The sequence below is a fragment of the Haemaphysalis longicornis genome, unplaced genomic scaffold (assembly GCF_048455015.1).
Source record: "Haemaphysalis longicornis isolate Haplotype H1 unplaced genomic scaffold, Haemaphysalis longicornis Haplotype H1 scaffold_6, whole genome shotgun sequence".
NCBI lineage: Eukaryota > Metazoa > Arthropoda > Arachnida > Ixodida > Ixodidae > Haemaphysalis > Haemaphysalis longicornis.
In genome coordinates this window covers 64008542-64029281 of record NW_027526407.1, presented here as the reverse complement: position 1 = coordinate 64029281, position 20740 = coordinate 64008542, and the positions used below count along the sequence as shown (strand labels likewise).

General features: G+C 47.0%; 2 protein-coding genes across 3 annotated transcripts in view; one reads left to right on the top strand and one right to left on the bottom strand.

The window, feature by feature from the left end:
- LOC144142825 (uncharacterized) overlaps positions 1–15561 on the top strand; it is a 52555-nt gene extending 36994 nt beyond the window's left edge. For both annotated transcript variants that reach the window (XM_077674601.1, XM_077674600.1), the window contains 4 exons: positions 5157–5582; positions 7936–10586; positions 12272–12356; positions 15188–15561. In XM_077674601.1, the coding sequence (XP_077530727.1) occupies positions 5157–5582; positions 7936–10586; positions 12272–12356; positions 15188–15195 (3170 nt within the window). In that variant the 3' untranslated portion in view covers positions 15196–15561. The remainder of the gene's footprint in view (positions 1–5156; positions 5583–7935; positions 10587–12271; positions 12357–15187) is intronic.
- A 2829-nt stretch (positions 15562–18390) lies between these two features.
- Tmem63 (transmembrane protein 63) overlaps positions 18391–20740 on the bottom strand; it is a 31493-nt gene continuing 29143 nt past the window's right edge. Inside the window, exons 19-21 of the mRNA XM_077674872.1 lie at positions 19721–19888; positions 19104–19216; positions 18391–18657 (exon numbers count right to left, since the gene is read on the bottom strand). Coding sequence (XP_077530998.1) covers positions 18391–18657; positions 19104–19216; positions 19721–19888 — 548 coding nt within the window. The remainder of the gene's footprint in view (positions 18658–19103; positions 19217–19720; positions 19889–20740) is intronic.

Below are 20740 nucleotides of genomic sequence, written 5' to 3'. Positions count from 1 at the left end.
AGCTGTTCACTTTCGGCTGATTAAGGGCATGGGTAGCTACCCAACATGAAGGTGGTGGCAATGTTTTCCTGTCAATCAAAACCTTCTCGAGCCTCTCCAAGTTGCTCTCGAGGAACGAGTGTTCCAACTTCGCTGTCTCAATTTTCTGTCCTTGTTCCTAACCTTTTGGACGCAGCGATTGAAGCACACCCTCTAATCATTTACATCCTTCCCTCTTTCCGTTAGGCAGCTTTGTCATTCCTTGTTTGAGTGTTTAAATTCTTAATGAAATCTGAGATGCTGTGGTCAGAGGGAACTTTGCCAGCACCGAACACTGCATTGCCAGTAATGAGAAAAACATGGTTATCTTGTGCAACTGGAGGCGCCTGTGTCCAGAAAAGGAATGAGAACGTTTCGAGGAAACAAGCAGATCTCGAGTGAAAGCACCTCGATTGCGTAGGCTGTGTGTAGCTCCGGAGTGGGCCATGTTGAGGACACGATAAAATCAGGCCTTAGTGTTTAAAACAGGAGTCGAAAACGTGGGCGATGAACTGAGAGGAACCAAAACGCTTGCATCGCTGACTCTTTTTTGCTAGTGCCGAAGTGTGTTCTAACCAGACATTTTCTTCATTTTGCTTGATGGCACGATAACAATAGAAAACAAAAGCTGTGCTATGGGTGTGCTGATATCGTTGCAGTTCTCGTTTCCTTGCGCCAGCTGCATGGCTGCATACCTTGTCATAACGACTCACTAGAGCGAATATGCAGTTTTGGGCAGGTGTGGGTCGTTTTCGGCGTGCAGGTGTCTAGCTCGCTGTCTTGTGCTAGCAGACACGGGGGTGGGCCTTCGATTATTAATCCTAGACTTGCCGCAGGCTTTCTGAACCACAGTCCGGTATTGGTTTTTCACAAAACGGTCCGGTGGTAGAGAAAGTCCCCAAACTACCTGTAATCGATTCGTAGCAAGTTGTTTCTGCTACGACGGAAGCTACAGCTCTGGGGGCCGCGGCCAGAGTCCTTGCTTCTGCTGTTTGCACTAGTACAAGTGTTCTCCCACAAGTGGAGCTTAGTGCAGTGAACACTTTCAAGTACTGCACATCACAGTATACAGGAGCACTCAACTGCAGTGTCTTGCTTTAGGGTAGGAAAACTAGTCTGTCGCTGTTTATGGTGTTCACAAAAAGCAGCACACAGGCAGCTTTAAGTAGTTAAGTGATCAGCAAATAGTTAATAATGACTTGTTACAATGTGTATGAGCACAGAATGCAGCTGGCTGTATACGAAGCCATGCAGATGAGTAGAGTTGTTTGTTACCGCGGGTATTTTGGGATGAGTCGAAAATGCGTAATAAAAGCAGCTTCAAGCAGTCGTGAAAAGAGACGACATTTTGTCAGAGAGGCATCAAAGCAAAGAAGACAGCTTGCTTTCTTTTTTAATTGAGTGGACAAGTTTGAATATCTGTTCCAGGGCAGAAGCTCGGAGTTTCCGAAAATTTCATCATCTGCTTACACTAGAGCGTATATCTTGTCACCAGTAGGGGATGACGCAACTGAGTAGCTTTGAGCAGTTTCACACAGAAATGTTGACTTTTGGTGACATTATGCTGAAAGCAAGAAAATTCGAGCAGAGCAGGGGACACTCACAAGCACACACTTACAGAAAAGACGCGCTCTTGGAGTTGATTCTTCAAGACGCTGTTTTTACCTTTGTCTACAACCATCGGCTGCCTTTTCCAAGGTGAGCGCTTGTTCCGAGATCGCATGGCCGGCCTTGGTCTCTGGACCTCTGGAGGAGACTGCCAAATTTACTTCTTTATTTATTTAGTTGCTCAAGTTTTCTTTTTTTTTTTTTTTTTTCAGCAAAGTAATGGCAGGATTTATTTCGTAAGTTTTCCATCCTGTAGTTCACCGCCATGAAGTTTTTGTCTATTAGAGCATTCATTCGTGGTGGCAAAGCTGTGCTGGTTTGATTGAGTCCACATACAGGAAAAACACGCTGTGTGTTTTTCCTTTGTTTTTTTTTTTTTTTTTCTTGTTCACGTACTCGCTCAAAGCTGCACAGTTTTTTTTACCACGTACGACGACCAAATCGCCAAAACTGAACCAAGGGACTTGAGCGCAATATGTGAACCAATATAGCTGATGCCCCTGTCATTCATTGCAGCATTGCCGTACGATCAGAGGTAGAAAAATTCGCAAATTCCATGCCGGAGCAGAAATTTTTTGCGACAGCTAACTTTAAAGCATTGAGAGCGGTTTTTCTCCAACACAAATCATGTAACGGCGTAACTAACCACGAGTAACTTGGACCTGTTACTCTTGTGACGTCACGAAGCTGTCGTGTGTGATATCATGACCCGAAGTGATGTCACTTCTGGTCATAGCGTCACATTTACTCTTGTCAATATGATCACCTGTGACGTCGATGCGGTGTAGAGCTGTGAAACAGTATCAGGTGTAGAACTTGTGGATCCTGTGGCCCCCAGGAGAGACGAAGTGAGCAAAGATGGCTCGTTAACACTGTACGACGTTTATCCTTTCCTTGCTCTTCATTTTCTGTCTCGCACGAGGATGATCTCAAGTCCAACTCTGCTGTTCTAGCTCATGCGTCACTACCTTGTGACGTTCCGCTCCATATTTAATCGGCTAGTTTAGCAGCGACGTTAGTAACCTTATTTATGCATCATGATGCCTGTATAAATGTTTGCTGTAAGGCAGAGAAAGAAAAAGGAAAGTTCCAAAACAATCCCAACCAAATATTTTTCTTTGATTAGAAATGAAATGCACCGAACAGCTTGGCACGTTCGAGGAGGACGGCTGATTTCCTGTGCCTTAAAAAGCGCTTGAATGGATGAAATGTGGATTTTTTTCCTAGCAGTTGCCCCCCATGGAATCCACAGGAATTCGAGGTTAAATTTGGTATTTGTTGAAGTTTCTAGCATATGTTAAGCTTGTACAGAATGCAGCAAAAAGCTAGAAATTCATTCCTCCTAATTTGGGTTTGATGGATATTGTGGATCATACCTCATTAAAACGAGTTTTTTTTTTTTTTTCTCAATTTCTTGGAATTGAGGGCCCATACCAAAATTTTTCTCGGACTATGGAACATATTTCAGGTAGTCTTTCTAAATGTATGAAACAAGTTAATTGTTGCAGACCTGGTAGTCGAGAAATTCTGCGCCAAGTCGAGTTCCAAGCTAATAATTGAACCCAATTTGGCGAAAGCCTCAAAGTTGTCTGGGGATTACGGCTTGGCTTGGCTTAAGATTTAAGATTGTAAGCTGGGGGAAACGAGGGTGAGAGGGGATGATGTTTCCAGGTTATTGGTCAGGCCACCGCAGCTCTTCTGGCTGCCATCGAAGTTGAACCTGTACTCATCGAAGTCTTCACAAAGCATTTTGCCTCTGAGTGACATGAGCATGGGAAAGTCGGCATCAGAAATGATTTGTGGGAAAGCCACATGTTGATGTGCCGTTTGTGTTTATTTTTAAAAAGTTTGTGGTACCTTCTGCACCTTCCACTAGGTGGCGCCACTTCACGACTTTTTACACTCGCAGCTAATTACGCACTCTGTAATGTTGCGGAAGTTAGAAATGCTCCCTTATTTCAAAACAAACAAAGCATCACTTTTTGCAGAAGCAGAGCCCAACAGCTGTGAGAGGTGTCATCTTTTTGTCAGAGTAAAGTTCCTCAGTTGTTAGTGTCCCTTGAAATGCTCGCCTGGATAGTTGCCTCACTGAGATGTGTGTTAGAAACCTTTGCAAGGACATCCACTGTTAAGGTTATTGCAAATTGTGCAGACAGTTCGGAGGTCTTCAAGTGTACAGTTCACCTGAGTGGTGTCTGGATTGGCAGTTTGGGACACTGTTTTCGGGTTGTAATCAGGGATCATTGGATGCCAGGAGGCACAAGTTCACGAGTACAGACCTTCAGGAATGATCGCTGTGGTCTTTCATCACAGTGGAAGAACACTTGGGCTGGTCTAGTGTTCAAGCTTTGGAATTACTGGTGTCCTAGGGATTTTGCTTGCATTGCCTGGCATGAGCTTTTCTTTGGTGAAATTGAAGTGTATGCAAGAACAAGCAAGCGAGTAGAAGGGGAGCAAGTGGTGGGTCCCTAAATGTTGCGAGACATTTCTGCAGCATCCCGTAGTTGCCAATTCCCCCCCTTTTTTTTTTTCTCTCAATAGATTTTTTTTTTGTACCCAAGGGAGTCAGCTTCATGCAGACTGCTTGAAATGTCGCCCATTAAATTCCTTGCATTCAAACCGCGTATCCCACTTCTACTTTTTAAGCTATGACCATAAATTTCCTTGGAAGTTGTGGTGACATCTATAGAGGCACAGAATTGTGTAACCTATATCAATGGATCTCCTCCTGTCATCTTTTTGGTTATTTTTCTTATGTATCCTTGACAACAACTTTGCTCTATACAGCCTTTGCACTGTCACGAGTCACTCACTCTTCGCTAGTGTCACGAACGCCAATTTACAGCAATTGAATTTTGAAGCGGGTGAAATCCAAGAGCAGGCACGATTAATCTCAAAGCACCCACAGCAGTAGCACGCATGACTGCGAATTAGTGGATGAACATCGTTCAAGAGGGCTGCATGGTGTACATTTGCAAAGACGCAGAACAGGAGTTATTTGGTGCATTCTGGACAAACTCGTTCCTTCTGTTCAAAACGCCTGTTGAAATTGAGCATGTGCTCATTACTACTTGGTTTTGGCAGGCTTTTCGAACAAAATGAGGGGTAACCAGTCTCTCTACACTGCAGCGAAACTCAGGGTCAGGTATTTATTCAGTTGGATCCTGGGGAGAGATTTGCTCCGTTCCTGTTGTTCAAAGGCAAGGACACTGCCGCTCAAGTTCAATGCACATTCAAAAAAAGAGGATAGGTATCACTTCCCGAGGCAAGCCCCCTTCAATCTTGCAAGTGTTTATTTTGAGTAGTAAACTGTGTTAAAATAAATTAATTTGCCTCCCTAAAACACTTTTGAGCAGTTGCTAGCAGTAGAAAACTGCCCCGGCATAGAAATCCTGTGGGCAAATAAAATACGGAGCTGCTTCAAACGAAGCTGCTTTTGAAGCCGTTGTGAGCAGTTCAAAATGGCGAAGGAAAGAAACCTAAAAACTTCCCGGGTTTCCGTTTGACATTTTCGGATAAACTCTCCACAGCCCCGACGCCGGCGCCGCCTCCACCCCCGCCGCCCGCTTCACCCACCATCACGGCTCAGACGTCCGTCGCGGCGCAAACCACGCCCGGCGCCCAAGCAGTGCCCCGGAAGCAACCCCTGAAACTGGGCATGGTCACCAAGGCGACGCAACACGGACCGCTCCTTCCGGGATCCCTGTCCGAGGAAGACATGGACTTGAAGCTGCTGGGCATCGAGCGGGACGACATCCAGCCGATCGCGCCGGTGAAGCCGCCGCCGGCCGCGTCGTTCGGGCTGCCACCCGTCCAGCTCCCGAACCTCTCGGTGCCACCGCCTATGTTCCCGGTACCACCGCCCAAGCGAACGCTGCTGCCACCGCCCCAGTACCTGGCGAGCGTGCCGCCGCCGACTTTGGCGGCGCTCAACGTTCCGCCCCCGTCTACGACAGGTGAGTGTTTCATCATATTGCGTGGCGCTAAAGATGATGAAAAAGTCGTCTTTAGCGCCGTGATTTTTCTGGGTGGACTGCTTTTGCTTTGCTAGCTGTGCTGTCTGTCCTCCTTTGCTGTCTCTTTGCAGCTTTCTCATATGCTTCTTGCATGCTTTTTGGCGTAGCCTGGCTCGTACAGCACAGGGGCAGAGTGGAAACTTACAGTTGAGTTGCAGCGGTGGTGAAATTATAGCTTGTGCTGCGAAGCATTGCCAAGAGCTGATTCGGCTCAAGTCTGGGGGAACATTTTTGTCTTGGGTTGTTCCTGGTTTCAGCAAAAATACTTGCATAGTCATGCCATCCACCTCAATGCAGCCGTAAGGCTACAAAGGAAAGCTGTACAGCTTTCTCAGAAACTTCGCAGTTGAAGAAAATGTCGTCCCGGTCCAGGATTCGAACCCGGGACCACCACTTAACCGGATCAGTCGATCTACCTACTGAGCTAACCAGGAGGCTAGCAGTTGGTAGCGCAAGAGCGAATTGATCAACAACTCGAAGTGATGGACAGGTGTTAATCAACCAGATGTAAGGGACGTCCTCAAAGTGGAGTAAGTTTCTGGTCGATTAACACCTGTCCATCACTTCGAGTTGTTGATAGCTCTCGCGCTACAAACGACTAGCCTCCTGGTTAGCTCAGTTGGTAGAGCGACTGCTCCGGTTAAGCAGTGATCCCGGGTTCAAATCCTGGACCGGGACGAATTTTTCTTCAACTGCTAAGTTTCTGAGAAAGCTGTACAGCTTTCCTTTGTAGAAACTTACTCCACCTTGGGGATTTCCCATAAATCTGGTCAATTAACGCTTGTATAGGCATGTTTGTGCGTAAATTACAAAAACTAGTATAATAATTCTGTGTGCGCGCTTATACATATTAATGTGTGCACCAGTACGCACCATGGCGGTTTCTTTGAGAGAATTCACCCCACATCTTGTACTTTTACTTTGTAAAGCGTGCCTACTTTCCGGTCGTGTTGAGTCGCCATAGGGAAAGGCAGCACTCAACTGTACCCCACACAATGCCACTCTGTACACCCTGGGCTGTATGAGATTGGTAGCAGACATGCGCCGATTTGTTGAAGGTCTCTGTACCAGCTTCACCTTGCATGTGCATCCTCGCTATCCTATCCTACCAGGGCCAAGTAGTGATATGAAAGAAGGTTAAAGCTTAGCACGAAGTCACAGGCTCTAGTCTTTAGCCTTGGTTGTGGCAGCCACGTTTCTGGGGAAGGGGAAACAACAGAAATACTAACGTACAGTAGAACCCTGTTGATGCGTTCTTGGTTCATACAATTTCCCAATTAGTAAGCTCTTAATTGCGAACACTGAAAATTCCCCTTAGTACGTCGTTACTTACCGGATTGTACGTATTCCTAGATAGTACATTTCTCCCTTGCATTTTTTAAAATGTATCTATAAGGTTCTACTGCACATAAACGTTTGCTATGTTAAAAAAAAATTACGTAAGCACGCCTCGCAGCCACGTCTTGTTGCTTCAGCTCATGAGACACGAGTTTAAACTCAAAAAACTTCAAAGCTGCAGCAACCACCCGACCCCTGAATATCTGTACATCAAGCAGCATTGTTAAAAGACTGTATTAATGACAAATGCCAAAAAACTAGATGCAGATTCGCCACGAGTTATTTGGGCTTAGCTTATCCCAAAAGGCGTCTTAATGGTTGCAATGAAGGGAAGGAGAGGGGCTTGGGTTCTTGTTAACTTACTGGTATTGGTTCGTTACACAGCATTGTGGGAAAGGTTCAAGATAGGCACGTCCTAATGTCAACGGATTGGATGCGGACAAGTTTTACACGTTCAGCGAAACAGAGGTAGATGATTTACGGTAGCCAAAGTTGTATATACGGTAGCTGACAGATTTTTCGGACCTGAAGGGGAACGAAAAATAGTCCGAATAGAAGAGCAGTCCAAAAAATCCGCAAGTCGTTACTCCTATGGGAAAACTGGCGGTTCCTCGGGAAAGTCCGGAATACCCAGCAAGTTATGAATTGTAGGAGTCCGAAAAAACGGTCAGCTACTGTAATTAAATTAAAATTGGTAACGAAATACCGTAAGTATCAATATTTTTGCAAGTAACACGTTCTACCACAACGATTCTTCAAGTGCACCCTAACGTCGTAGTGCCAGTGCTCTCCGCAGCGGCCCTAACCCTGCCCTCTCTTCCCGAACTCCTTCCAGCACTGTTGCATGCCCGGCCTCAGTTATTAACCGCTGGTCGGCCTTACGCGGCCAGCAGTGCTTGCCACGCCGGGGCCGGCAGCGGTGGCGGCACCAACAGCCGGTTTACATGTAACACAGTGGTCCCCCTGCAAGTGCTGCGGCTGCCACCCCCACCGCCCCCTGCCGAGCCCGAGCCCCCGCCGCCGCCCACCATCAGCTACGCCGTCGGCGTGCGCCGGCCATCCGCCCCTCCCGGCGGCAGGGTTAGGATGACCCTCCTGCCCAAGCCTGGCCCTCCTGTGGATGCGCCGCCACCTGCAAAGCCACCCGGGCCAGTCGGAGCCGCTGCGAAGCCGCCCGCCAAGCCGGCCGTGGTGGACGCGAAGCCGGCGGCAACGAATGCGGCGGTCGAAGCGAAAGGCGTCGCTACTACGCAGAATGCAGTGCCTGCGACTGGAACACCGGACGGAAACGAGAAGTCAAAGATTGCTCCGCCGCCGCCACCTTCCACCGCCAAGAGTGAATCGACAGAGGCTGCGGCAGTTGTCGCGTCTGCTGGGGGCGAGAGCGCGTCGAAGCCTGCTTCGTCGCCAAGTCCGCCCACCGAGAAGAGCGAATCGACAGAGGCTGCGGCAGTTGTTGCGTCTGCTGGGGGCGAGAGTGCGTCGAAGCCTGCTCTGTCACCAACTCAACCCACTGAGAAAAGTGAATCAACCGAGACTTCGACAGGTGGCGCGGCTACCAGTGGTGAGAGTGCGTCGAAGCCTGCTCTGTCACCAACTCAACCCACTGAGAAAAGTGAATCAACCGAGACTTCGACAGGTGGCGCGGCTACCAGTGGTGAGAGTGAATCGAAGCCTGCTGTGTTGCCAGCTCCTGCCACTGAGAAGAGTGAACCGACGGAGACAGTGGCAGTTGTCACAGCTGGCGCAACTGTCACGAGCGAAGCACCAGAATGCACTCCTTCGCCATCTCCGGTGGTTGAGAAAAATGAACTGCCAGCGGTGTCTGAAGAGGCTGCCGTAGTTACCCCCAGCACGGCTGTCATCAGTGAGAGCCGTCCTAGCTCAGAGAGCATTGACGCTGCCAGTTGTGTCGCGGGCACTGGTGAAAAGACGGAGGTCAAGCCAGAAGTGAAGCCAGTTGAAGCCAGCACTGAGGCTCAAGGTGGACCCAGTGTTGCCCCGGTGCAAAATCCTGACAAAGCGGAGCAGTCTTCCGTGCAAACACCAGCTCCGGAAGAAGCGCAGGTGACGCAATCACAAGTGAGCCTCGTTCCAGAGACTCCTGTGGCTTCGCAGGTCGATGAAGTTACGCTTCCCGTAGACGAAAGCAGCTTGAAGGGGGCTGCTGAAGTCTCCATCAGGGATGGGGTGGGGGAAGCTCGAGAGGTGCAGGTGGAGGTAAGTGACGTTACAGATAGGCAGGTTGCGAGCGAGAGGGTTGATTTCCGTGTCGAGGGAGACGGCTTGAAGACAGCCAAGGCATCAAGCAGTCCTTCTGTCGCGAAGGCGAAGCTGGCGCAACCGAGCGTCCGTCACTTTCGTGTTCAAGAAGGAGTGCCTTCCCAGCCCGTGTTCGAGGACGTGGCCACGCTTATCGAGGAAAGCGGCTTGAATCCTGCGATTCTGTTGGAATCGGCAGACGACAGCTGTGCTCGGGCCTCCTCTGGGGACGTTGAAATGACTTTGGGCGCTCCAGTTGATGACGGGTCTTTAACTGCTGCCATGCAGCCTGAGGCTGCAGTAGCGGCTGATAGCGAAACAGTTCCTGATAATGCTGAGGGCGCCTCCTTTGAGAGCGTGAAGTTTTCAGCGCCGGAGCGAACGCTTGACGTCTCGTTGGGTGACGACAATGCGATGGACTGGATAACTGAGTCCGGCGGAGTTGCAAAAGACGCACAAGAGACCACACTTTTGAGTTTGGAGGACCATGCTATGGAGGCAGAGGAAGTTCCGGGTAGTACCCAAAGAAGCGACGTCCCTCTGGAATCCGTACTCGGCTGCAGTGGTGACGAACAGTCCATCATCAAAGAGGAGGACACACAGCCGGGTGAAAGTTTGCCACTCACCACTGGGGAAGCGGGAGTCCTGGGCAGTGGGCAACCGTTCTTCGCAGAGGCGACATCTCTTTCAGAGGGCGATGTGTCCGTCGTAAAGAGTGAACCAATTTCTTTCGAATGCCAGCAAGGCACCGAAGACGAAGGTGGAGCGTTTGAAAGCGACGTCAAAGTCGAAGGAGGAGCAGACTTCCTTCCAGAGAGCGCCGGAGTTTCCACGGAGGACAGCTGCTCAGCTCAGTTTGTTCCGTGCGACGAAGACACTGTTATTGAGGGAGAGGAGGCGGCCCTAGACGACGTGGCTCGCGCCGCCGCGGCGCCAGAAATGGTCGACATGGATGGGGGCTCCATCGAGTTTGGCGGCGAGAGCGAGGTGTTTGGCTCGCACGCCGACGCCGAGGGGCCGTTTGTGTCGTTTGGCGATCCGGTGGCGCCGTCGGAGCCGAGAGTGGCGGGAGATTGCTCCGTGCCCGTGGTGACCACCTTGGGGCTGGACAGTCTTCTGGACGACTGCCCGGACTGGAAGACGGCCATCTTGGATGCCACCGACACCCTCGACGACAGCATGCAGGGGGAGGGCCTGTTCACCAGCAGCTCTCTTTCAGCACAGGCCTTGGCCGATGAGGCCACCGCGGCGGCGGCGGCAGCGGCGGCCATGGCGCAAGCCGAAGACGAGGGGCTCCACTGCGGAGACGGAGAGCTCAGCGCGGAGCAACTGCTGTCAGACTCGGTGAGTGCCCCCACGTGGGGCGGTTTTTCTCATGGCCGTTAACTGCTGTCTGCGCTTTCTCTTCTTGCTTTCCAGTGTCATTTCCGCTGAGGTCTCCACGTGCTTGTAGTGATTTTATTTTTGTTTTCGTTTATACGTGCCACGTTTTGTAACGTAGTTCTCGCCATGCAAGAGAGTTTGCTTCTCTTCTTTTCTCCGAAAAGCCACTGGAATCTCCAGATGACCGCCCATATTTTTGTCAGCTTTTATTGGAAAGTCAGCATTAAATATATTGCTTTTTGCAACCAATGCATATTTGAAACTGAACATTGTTTGTAATTCACAAAAAGCCAGCAGGGCATCGCTATGGGAGGGAAGCTCAGTCTGGCTTGACGTAAAGAATGGACTGTTCCTTAGACTGATTGTAAATACCACCTTTTCTTTCCTCCTTGCTTTATTGTATTCATACCTACAGGGCTAAAGCTTTGTGCAGCTGCACAGTCATCACAGGGCAGGCCATGATCTCTACTGCAATGTTGTAAAAGAGTCTCACGGATGCCTTTTTTGGGATTTTTCGAGAAAGTTGCACTTGTGCCTTTGCAACCTAATGAGCCTAACATCATTCATTGCCTTGCCGAGTTTATTGAACGGCAGTGTCTGCATTGTCACTGTGCGGTCTGCGGAGTATTGCAAAGCTGCATAATTCATGTTTCCTCTTTCAGCAAATTTTGGACAGCTTGTTCGAAATAGTCTGCCCCTTTTGGGGACTGTTACAGACATGGTCACGAACGGTACACGTCCAAGTTACTCAGTCTAGCTTGCAAGCTGTAATGGCAAGGCCAGGTCGCATGGCATAGGTTATATGTACATCGGGAGACCTCCGTACGCATAGTGCCCATTAGCAGTACAACTTGACCACAACTCGTTCTTAACCTTGTAGCTTGTGACTACTCGAAGAGGGGCTGGGGTACGAAAGAAATGCTCGGGGTTCGGACGGCGAACAGAGCTCTGGGCTGCAAGTGCTTCGAGCCGAGTTCCACACAAATCAGCGCCGTTGTCGGCGAAGCACCTTCTGGATTTTAAAAAGGCTCCAACTTGTGGCCCTGCCATGGAGGCATTACTGGTGATCGCGAAATAAGCGGTTTCGCACAGATATGAGGCGCATGTGTGTCTCGGTGTGGTGGCCTCTGCGTAAGTACCCTTTGGTTACTTGCCTGTTCTTCAGTGTTGTGTGTTCTTTTAGTCTGACCTCTTCTGAGAGAACGGCGTGCTGCATACTAGTTCCACAACCCTTTCCCTTTGCCCTTTAAGTGGCGGCTCTACCTTCACAAAGAAGCCGTACCATGTTTGTGTAGAGAGTTTCTTGCCAGTGCAGTTTGTGAAAGGTTTTAACGAAAGCAAATGTTTTAGAAAAGCAGTATCGGCAAACCTGCAAGCTAGGAGTCGTTCAAAATGGCTTGCCTTGTGCAGTGAGCGTATCTTACAGCGCGCTTCGTTCTCTCGGAGGGGCCTTTTAACCTTTGGCCTCATTACTGTTTGACCTGTCTACCCCTTCTGTTAGGAACATGAGTGCCAGTTGTGATTCACCGGTTCTGCTCGTTGCGCAGCTGTTCCGTGACTCGCCCCAACTTGGTTTCCCGCCCTGGCTCTCTCTCTTTTTCTTTCCCTCATCCCATGTCTCTGCCGATACCGTTTGGGACGATCAGACCCCACAGGGCGAAGCAGGGCGCGAAGAGGCGTCACTCGGTGCTGGCGGCACAGCGCTTGATGACGCCACTGGCGGCCCCAAAGGTGCGACCTTGGCACCTTCCCTCTTCTTTTTTGCATGGGGCTGTTGTTGTGATATTCTTTTTGGCTTGTTACACCCACACAGTGAAGTTGTGAGCCTTGTTGAATGACTTCGTGCGCCATGTTTGTTTAGGGTTAACACTGTGCTAAGTTTTTTGTGCTTTTATTTAGCAAAAAAGTGTTTGTTAGCAGCTGTATTTAGTTAATTGTTGGTTGCGTGTTGCCGTAGGTTTGACATTTTAAAAGTTTGTATCTTTTTAAGATATTGACAGGTGCAAGCTTCTTGAATGCCTTGAATAGGTTTTTGTTGGCTGTTCGGTGACCCATTTTTAATGCGCTTGTAGGAATCTAGCTGAGGGAGATGTTCTGTGAGCTGATTGGAACTTCAGATAGTCACGCATGCAAAACTTCTTGCCTTTGAATGTTTAGCAGCTACTTGTAGGATACATCTAACTAGCTAACAAGGGACCGCTGTGCTAAAAAAAAAAGATTCTGTGCTGGACTATTCGAATGGCTACTCATGCAATACTCGCTTGAGCAAAGCAGATTGAAGCCTTTTTAATTAAATATGCAATTACTACTAACTACAATGCAGACCATTTATAATGTGACCACTTAGCGTGTATGACTGCATATGTTTTTTTTCGTGACTGCCACTTCACCTCTCATAGAACTCGGTTTGAAATGGGCATTCGAAATGGTTCCTTGCCACTGGTGCCACCAAAGTTTAATGAGCTGTAAAATTAGTTCCAAGCAGTGCACTCACCAGGTTTCATAGTATTGGGAAATATAAACACTTCAGTTTTATGACTAATACTGTTTTGTCTAATGTTTCTCCAAAGTGACCAATTAGCTTTAGTAATTTTGGGAACTAATTGACTGACTCGAAAAATAATGGCATATTTGAAATTACTGGGGAAAAAGCAGCAAGGCTGACAAGTTTCACAAGGTTTACGTAAAAATTAAGAGGAGCTGTTTTAAGAGCATGTCCCCTTTTAAAATAGGGTCGCGTAAAAGCAGTGGGGTTGCTGAGGGGTGCTTGCTGATCGTTTGGAGCTTTCAGGGTGGCAAATAAAAATGGAGGAATGGGCCTTCTGTTGCAGCGTGCACTTTGTCTCCCCTCTAACTTGGCTGTGAAAAAGAAATAAAAAGCTTGCATTCCGTTCACATTGCATGGGGGTATCAACGGCTGTGCTTCTGCCTGCATCCATTCTTCCCAAAGCCAAGAAATGCAAACTTGTTTCCGCAAAACAACAAAGGTTAGAGCCGCATTCGGGATTTTGAAGAACTGTGCCTGTCTTCTTGATAATTGTGCTACATGGGCCTTTCGACAGCCTTCCAAAGGCCTTTGAACGCATTGTCTATGGAGTGCACCATTGTCGATACGTAGGGCACCCTTGCAAGTTAGCTGAAGTGGTCAGTGGAACCTTCCCGTGTAGCACAGGTATAAAGGCGTTCTTTTGAGTGATAACAAATAACGACTGCAGATTTTCACAGCTCCCACAAATACATTATAAGTGGTCTACATTGTACTTATTTAGAAGCACTAGTAGTTAAGCAAACGATTTTTTTTAGTCAGATTGAAAGATTGATTAGAATAGTCATTCACAAAAATCCTGATGTGTCGTTCAACTGAGGACTTCTAATACAATGCATTTAACTCGTGGAGAGAACAGCAAAAAAGGCATGTTGTTTTTTTAAAAATGCGATTGAAACTTAAAATGTTTTGTGCCATCTGCTTGAAGCTTCGGGTATTTACTAGGCAAAGACTTCTGATGCGTTTTTAAATAGTGAATAGGACATCTTATAGGTTATAAACAATGTCCAAAAAAAAATTGTTAATCCGAGTGGCTTATAGTACTAGCAAGAGCCCTCTACATTTATTGAGCTTCAGAAATTTGCTGATCAGACCCGCAGATGTTTTTCAAACTTCACCTTCCATCACCCATAAAGCCCGTACTTTTAGTTACATATATCAGACTTACATTAGTTACGTAGTTACGTACATAATTTTGTTATGTATATACATGTCAGAATTCAACTACACCTTATGTAGTGCTAAGTTGTTTGTACCGTTTTTTTGACCCCCAAGTAACTTTTGTCTGCATTTAATTCTTGCCTTGCAAATTAAAAAAAAGCAATTCACCTTGCCTAGTTTTTAATTTATTTTGCTGCTGCCTCTAGTTCAGTGACACATATGTTGGGAAATTATTTGCTTGGGCTGAGATGCTTCAGGGCTACAGTCAGTCAGCACCTTCTAATTTGGCTTCAACAGAACTTAAAATTTTATTGAAGCAAAAAATTGAACTGTCCAGAGTCACGCTGTATATCTTTACTCTCCGACAAGACCACAACATTTGCCTTAATTGAGTCAATAACTCAAACTGGTAATGGTCGTTTGAGCACAGACTGATTGAAAGCAGCTCATCTTTTTTAGAGTGGCAGGACTTTGAATTTAGTTAGCAAAAAATTGAAATAATGAGAGTCAACTGTATGTAAAAATGACAGCTGATTCTTGTTCCAAACGTGACGATTTCGATATGCGTCTAGTTGAGATGGTGCTAAAATTTTTGCTCTGCAGTCAATACTCATAATGCAAACATTTGTGAACTGTACCAATGAACTGGCATGGGATGCATTTATTGAGGCGCCAGTGTAACATGTTCAACATTCACATGTTTACCAACATATTGTAGAATTGCCATTATGGGTTTCGAGAGTTGTGTTTTGAGTCGCATATTAGCATGCATTGATTAACACAGTAAAGAAACTACTTCGATCGTGGTGCCCGTTTAACGAGGAAACACTGTTTCTTTGCACAATGGCAATCGCAGATGAGTGACATGCAGACGGCAGACTTCGTGACCGAACGCTGCGACGACGTAGTGCCGAGCGAGCGTGATGGCGGGGGTTGTCGTGGATCAAGCGTGAAGACCCAGCGCCATTGACTGTTGCTTGTTGCCGTTTTCCTTTTCCTGGATTTTCTTTTTCCTCAAGGTGCATTATTCATTTTTTGTTTTGGCCGCCTTTGACCACTGACATTGTGCCCTTGTTTTGTTTTGCAATGAAGTCACTGTACACTGCTCCCTGCCATTTTGTTTATCACATGTCATGGTGGAACCGCTTTGGATGCACCGTATATAATTCCTTTCATGTGTAAGTATTGTGTACGCCATGTAATCAATAAAGACACGTTCTACCTGTGCAAGCATGTTGAGTCCCGATGCGGGCGGCCTACACTCAAGGCTCGTGAAGCGTCTTTCTTGGATTCGGGTGGGGGGGTTGGAGATGAAGTCTTCCGAGATGAAGATCCTCGCAGGAATTGGTGTTCGAGATGAAACAAGCAAGAACCCGACAAAAGGAAGCCATCACGGCGGTGAAGATTACAAGCGTAAGTGCCAACGATGTGTGCCAAGCCCTCTTTGCGGCTCCCCTGGCCGTCCCTGTGAACCATTGCCGTCTTTCAAATCGTCTTGTTGAGCCACTTTTTTGTTCTTCTTTTCCCCTTCTTCCGGGGCAGAGTTGTTGGGGAGCAAGCCTTTTTGCAGAATGATGTCACCAGGTGATGCGAAAGATTGGCAGCTTCCGTCGTCTTTGAAAACTGGAAAATGCTGCGGGACTGGAATCGTTCAAGCATCGATGCCTTGATTTTTGTTTCCCTGCGGTCTTCGACGTCTGGTGGACCTGCTCTCCTCTCTGTCCATGAGCGGGATCACCATTAAATGCTGTGATGCTGCTGTGCAGTTGGTGCAGTTCTTGGGCTTTAAGACTTGTTGCAAGTTCAGTGCTTGAATTCCATGGTAGGCGTAAAGGCTGTGGCGGAGTTTCAGTCTTTGTGTATGTATAGTGTGCGGTCTGTCATAAGTGATGCAGTCACTGTTCAACTAGCCTGGTAGGTCACTGGTAGTTTTCTGGAGGGGTATTTATTAAAGGGACCCTGCAAAACTCTGAGCAGTGCAAGTAAACCTGTGCAATGTTTAGCTTACACTGCCAGGAATACCCAAGCCAAATATTACACGTGCACGTGAAGCAGTGAGCGCACAAATCACTGTGAAAGATGCAGAAAAACCAACCGCGCTTTCTTCAGTTCTGATTATGCACCCGTGGCATGACCTGAATGACATCATTGAGGCCATGGCTGTCTGATTGGCTGAACTGGTCAACTTCGCGGCTTATTTCTCGCATTTCCTGTGACGATCCATCGGCGGCGGCGGCGCTGTGTACCAACATCTATGCCTGAACCTGTACGCACAGTTTTGCCGTTTCTTTTGTGTTTTGAGTGCATGCAGAGTTTGAGTAATGAGCTCAATACTTCCCTTTCAACCAGACCACTCGACAACACACGTTTATTGCTTCAAAAATGCCCTACCAGCCCGAGCGCGCGCTTGCAAGCGAGCAGCCATGCCTGCTTTTTTGTGGCACCAGACTGGAAATAGACCCCTCCACGTTGCGGAGAAAAGGAGAAAACTCCCGGCCTGTGATATATCGAAGGCCGTTAAAGAGAACGCCGCGAGCCGCCCTCCTCTCCGGGAGAGAGCACACAGTTTTGCTCGCGTTGTCCGCGGTCCAGTTGAGAGGGAACAATTATGTGCGATTTCTCATGACACATAGTTTTGGTGATAGTGAACTGATTTTCGCAATTCTTGCGGGAGGAGATTGCTGGGACAATAGACTTTACCCCAGGATACATTCCGAGTGGTCGATAGTAAGTGCTGCAGGGCCCCTTTAAGAAATGCTCATTTTATCTTCCAGGAGCACTGATGTCTAACGATTTTGACTGGTGCATGACCACAGGGCAGGTTACACCTGAAGAACCACACATTTTTACAGTAAAATGCACTTGCATTTCGTGGTACATTTCAAGTTACGTATTGTTGACAAAAGGACTGTGTAGCAGCATAAAAGGCATAGTCTTTTGGGGTGCTTTGTCATCAGTGCAAGAATGAGTGCTGTGATTTCTTTTTCTGTGTTAGAGTTGCTAGTACATGATTTTTTATTCGTATTCGTTTCGTGTAGTGAAACGAGTATGCAAAAGCTTCTTTTCATGATTCGAAGTATATTGTACCGTTATGGTAATTTCAGTTGTATGTGAGGTAATGTTTTTAAGCAAGAAGCAAGCGGTACCGTATACGTTGTAATTTTTGCTAAGCTTATGTTTGACGCAAAATAGGCTTGTAGCCTTGAGTCGTAGGTGATGAAACAAACTGAAGGTGTAGCAGTTGTGCATTACTCAAGGTAAAATTGTGTTCCACGTTCTTGTCTAGGCTGCTTTGCGATTGGCTGCTGTTAGGCCCCCTAAGTATGCATTTGTGCTGTAGTACTCTGGGCTAGTTTGTTGACTTTTCTTTGTGCAAGGTTCCAATGGCCACATCTTATGGCGCCTTGTGGAATGGTTGTACCAGTCTAGCGCGTTGCCTTGCTCATCTCCCACAGTGGGCGATGAGTGTTCGTGTGTTTCGGCCATGTTTTTGAACACACGACAGCTGAACTCGGAACTCAGTTAAATACCCAACCACACTACACAACATCCAGAACAACATTTTGCTGGACCAAACATGTTTCTGTCCGTTCGAGGTTACCTTAACGTAGGCTCGATGTACATGCATGTATAATTCACATTACACCCACACGAACGACCCAAATAAGTGACATTGGCAGTACATGAAGTGCTAGTGTATGATTACATGGCTGTGCAACTGTACACTACAGCACAGCTTGTAGCCCACAGCTAGTTTCAGCACGTAAAAACCCGAACTTGAATTTCTATAATTCTTAGGCCACAACTTGCCAGAATATGCTTGAGCGTGCAGATGTTTGAATTGGCGTAGTCATCTACACAAAAATGGTCAACATTCACCACAGTAGCGGGACAACTGCGGACAGACATTTTGCAGACAGCGATGGTCAATCCCAGTTACAATTGTAATGCAGTGCCATCAGCCAAAAGTATTCTGGTTGAGAAACAAACCCAGTTCGCATGATACATCTTGGACTAAAACATTTGTTTTTATTACTAAAATATCGATTGATGATTGCATCAGTGGTGTCCCGGTGCATTGAAGGAACCGCTGTACGACAGCGGAGTGATGTCGACCGGCTCCGCTCGCGTGTCGACGACAGCCGAGCTGGTCGTTGGCGCGGGTGATACAGACGGAGGGGCTCCGCCGTGACCCTCGGTGGAAGCCGGGGGCCCGACGTAGGCGTGGCGCTGCGCCTTTTTCTTTATTGCCGGCTTTGGCGCCACGGTGACCGTCGACATCTTGCGTGGGCTGGGGCGAGCGCCGTAGCTTTTACGCTTCGCAGTCTGCGTCGTAGGAAATATGGTTGGGCACATGGGGAGGTTAGTGCTAACTGGCAAAGAAGTGTCCTTTGCGTGCTGGCAATGTTTAGAAACAGTTAATACTGCAGATCTTTGTCCTGGCCTTGTTACCAGTATTAGTTTGCCGTTGTTGGGCAGGAGCATATATCTCTACACGCCGGCAGCATCAACCTATAGAAATGCCTGTTTATCATTGACGGCAGCACAGAGTGTCTGTGTTGCCTATAAAATGCAGGGTTAATTTCAATAAGGGTATTCGCTTGGTGGGTTAGGGCTTGATAAAAATTGCCAGTACTTATAGACGCTGCTGCTTTGTGGAGACACAAAGCATGTCAGACGACCAGATGTCATGTTTTGTTTCTATAGAAAATATTCTGGGGTGCAGTTCTTATTTAAGTGGCTCTATTCTGTCGACTTGTGGAAGAGCTTACCGCGTATTTTATCGGTCCAAAGTCCCGGAAGCATTTCATCATGGCTTGACCGAGAAACATGAGGAAGGACATAAGAGCAATGATGCATGTCACCACCGTGACGTTGCTGTTGCCTGCGAATCGAACAGATGCATGAGCAGGACTCGTAACGTTGTTGGAAGTTCTGGTTAGTCCTGCTGTCATACGTTTAGGTTTCGAAAAAGTGTACAGCAAAATGTCGTTTATACGTTGCTGTTGGTTGTGGGAAAGCTTGAAAGCTTGTGCAGATTTTAAATTTATTTGAATTATGCATTCTTCCTTATCATGCGGATTTTTTTCCTGGCTTTAACGTTTAATGTTCAAGTATTAGTTATTGAAATTATACGTTAACCCTATTGTATGGTTCCTTGTATGATTTTTGTTTCCTCATCTAGACATTAGTGTTAAAAATAATTATGCATTTCCCTGTATGTTACACATACCAAAGTTGTTCGAATCAGCATCTCCCCATATTGTTTTCTTATGTCCCTTGAAAATGTATGAACGAAGTTCTCCTGTAGTTATCAACAAAGTTCTGCTATAAAACTTGTGAAGCAGTGCATGCTCTTGTTAGGCGAGCTGCAACTTCAACCACTGACCTGCCCTCAGGTAAAAGAAGACTGCGAGCGTGAATTGTAGTAAGATGAGGGAGCCGATTACGAAGTCTATGGCCGTTGCGTGAATGTACTTGTTCGTTTTGGAGGGGGTGTAGACAAAGTAGATATTGTAGCGGTCCACGCTATGCTTGAAGCAGAGGTAGACCAGACCTGCGCACAAGTAATGTGGCTGCTGACTTCCACATTTCGCTTTACTTCACTACACATCACCTAGCTCCACACTTTCACTTGGAAAGTAATTATTGCGTCCAGAGAATATTAAAAGCTGCAGTTCCTTTGTATATCTGTATAATCCTGGGAGTATTTTTACAGGGTAATGTAGTTGGTCAAGCATTTGGGTTTTTGAATATTCAGTTCGCTTACAGCCTGCAGCATAGTCAATTTGCTTACAGTTTGCTCTTTGCTTACAGCCTGTGCAACGCCTTGCTTTAAAGCAGCTGCTCACCCCTCATTTCAGCCTTTTTATTTTCTTAAATTTTTTGTATTTTTGCTTTCCCTTTATGCACACTGAATTCTGACATGCCTCAGCGCGTTAACTTTACAAGCTGCATTTGTGCTTGAAGCAAATAAACTGTTTCTCAAGCAACCTCTGTCTGTGTCTGGATCAGCTGTTTTGTGGCATTTTTATGCCTCGCCTGAAATCTGAGATATTGCTGTTTTAGCCAGTTCCCCAGTAAAAGCCTTTTACAGCATAGCTTATAGGCAGTTCGGCTATATTACTAATTCGGTATATTACTAGTCCAGGCTCGGCTAACTATGCTGTGGTGATATTACCATTTATAGCAGTAATGTGTTCTTCACTGCAAGCATAAATATCTAAAAATGCTCAGCCCATTGCAATGTAAGCAAGGCCAAGGCACATGTTAATTGCAAATGCCATATACCCAGAGTTCCTGATTGGAAGCCTTGTCTCAAAGCTGTTTTCCAGATGAATGCAAAAACCCAGTTCATGCCTAATTGCTCTGAAGCTTTTGAAATTACCACTTTAGACTGAAAGTTTGA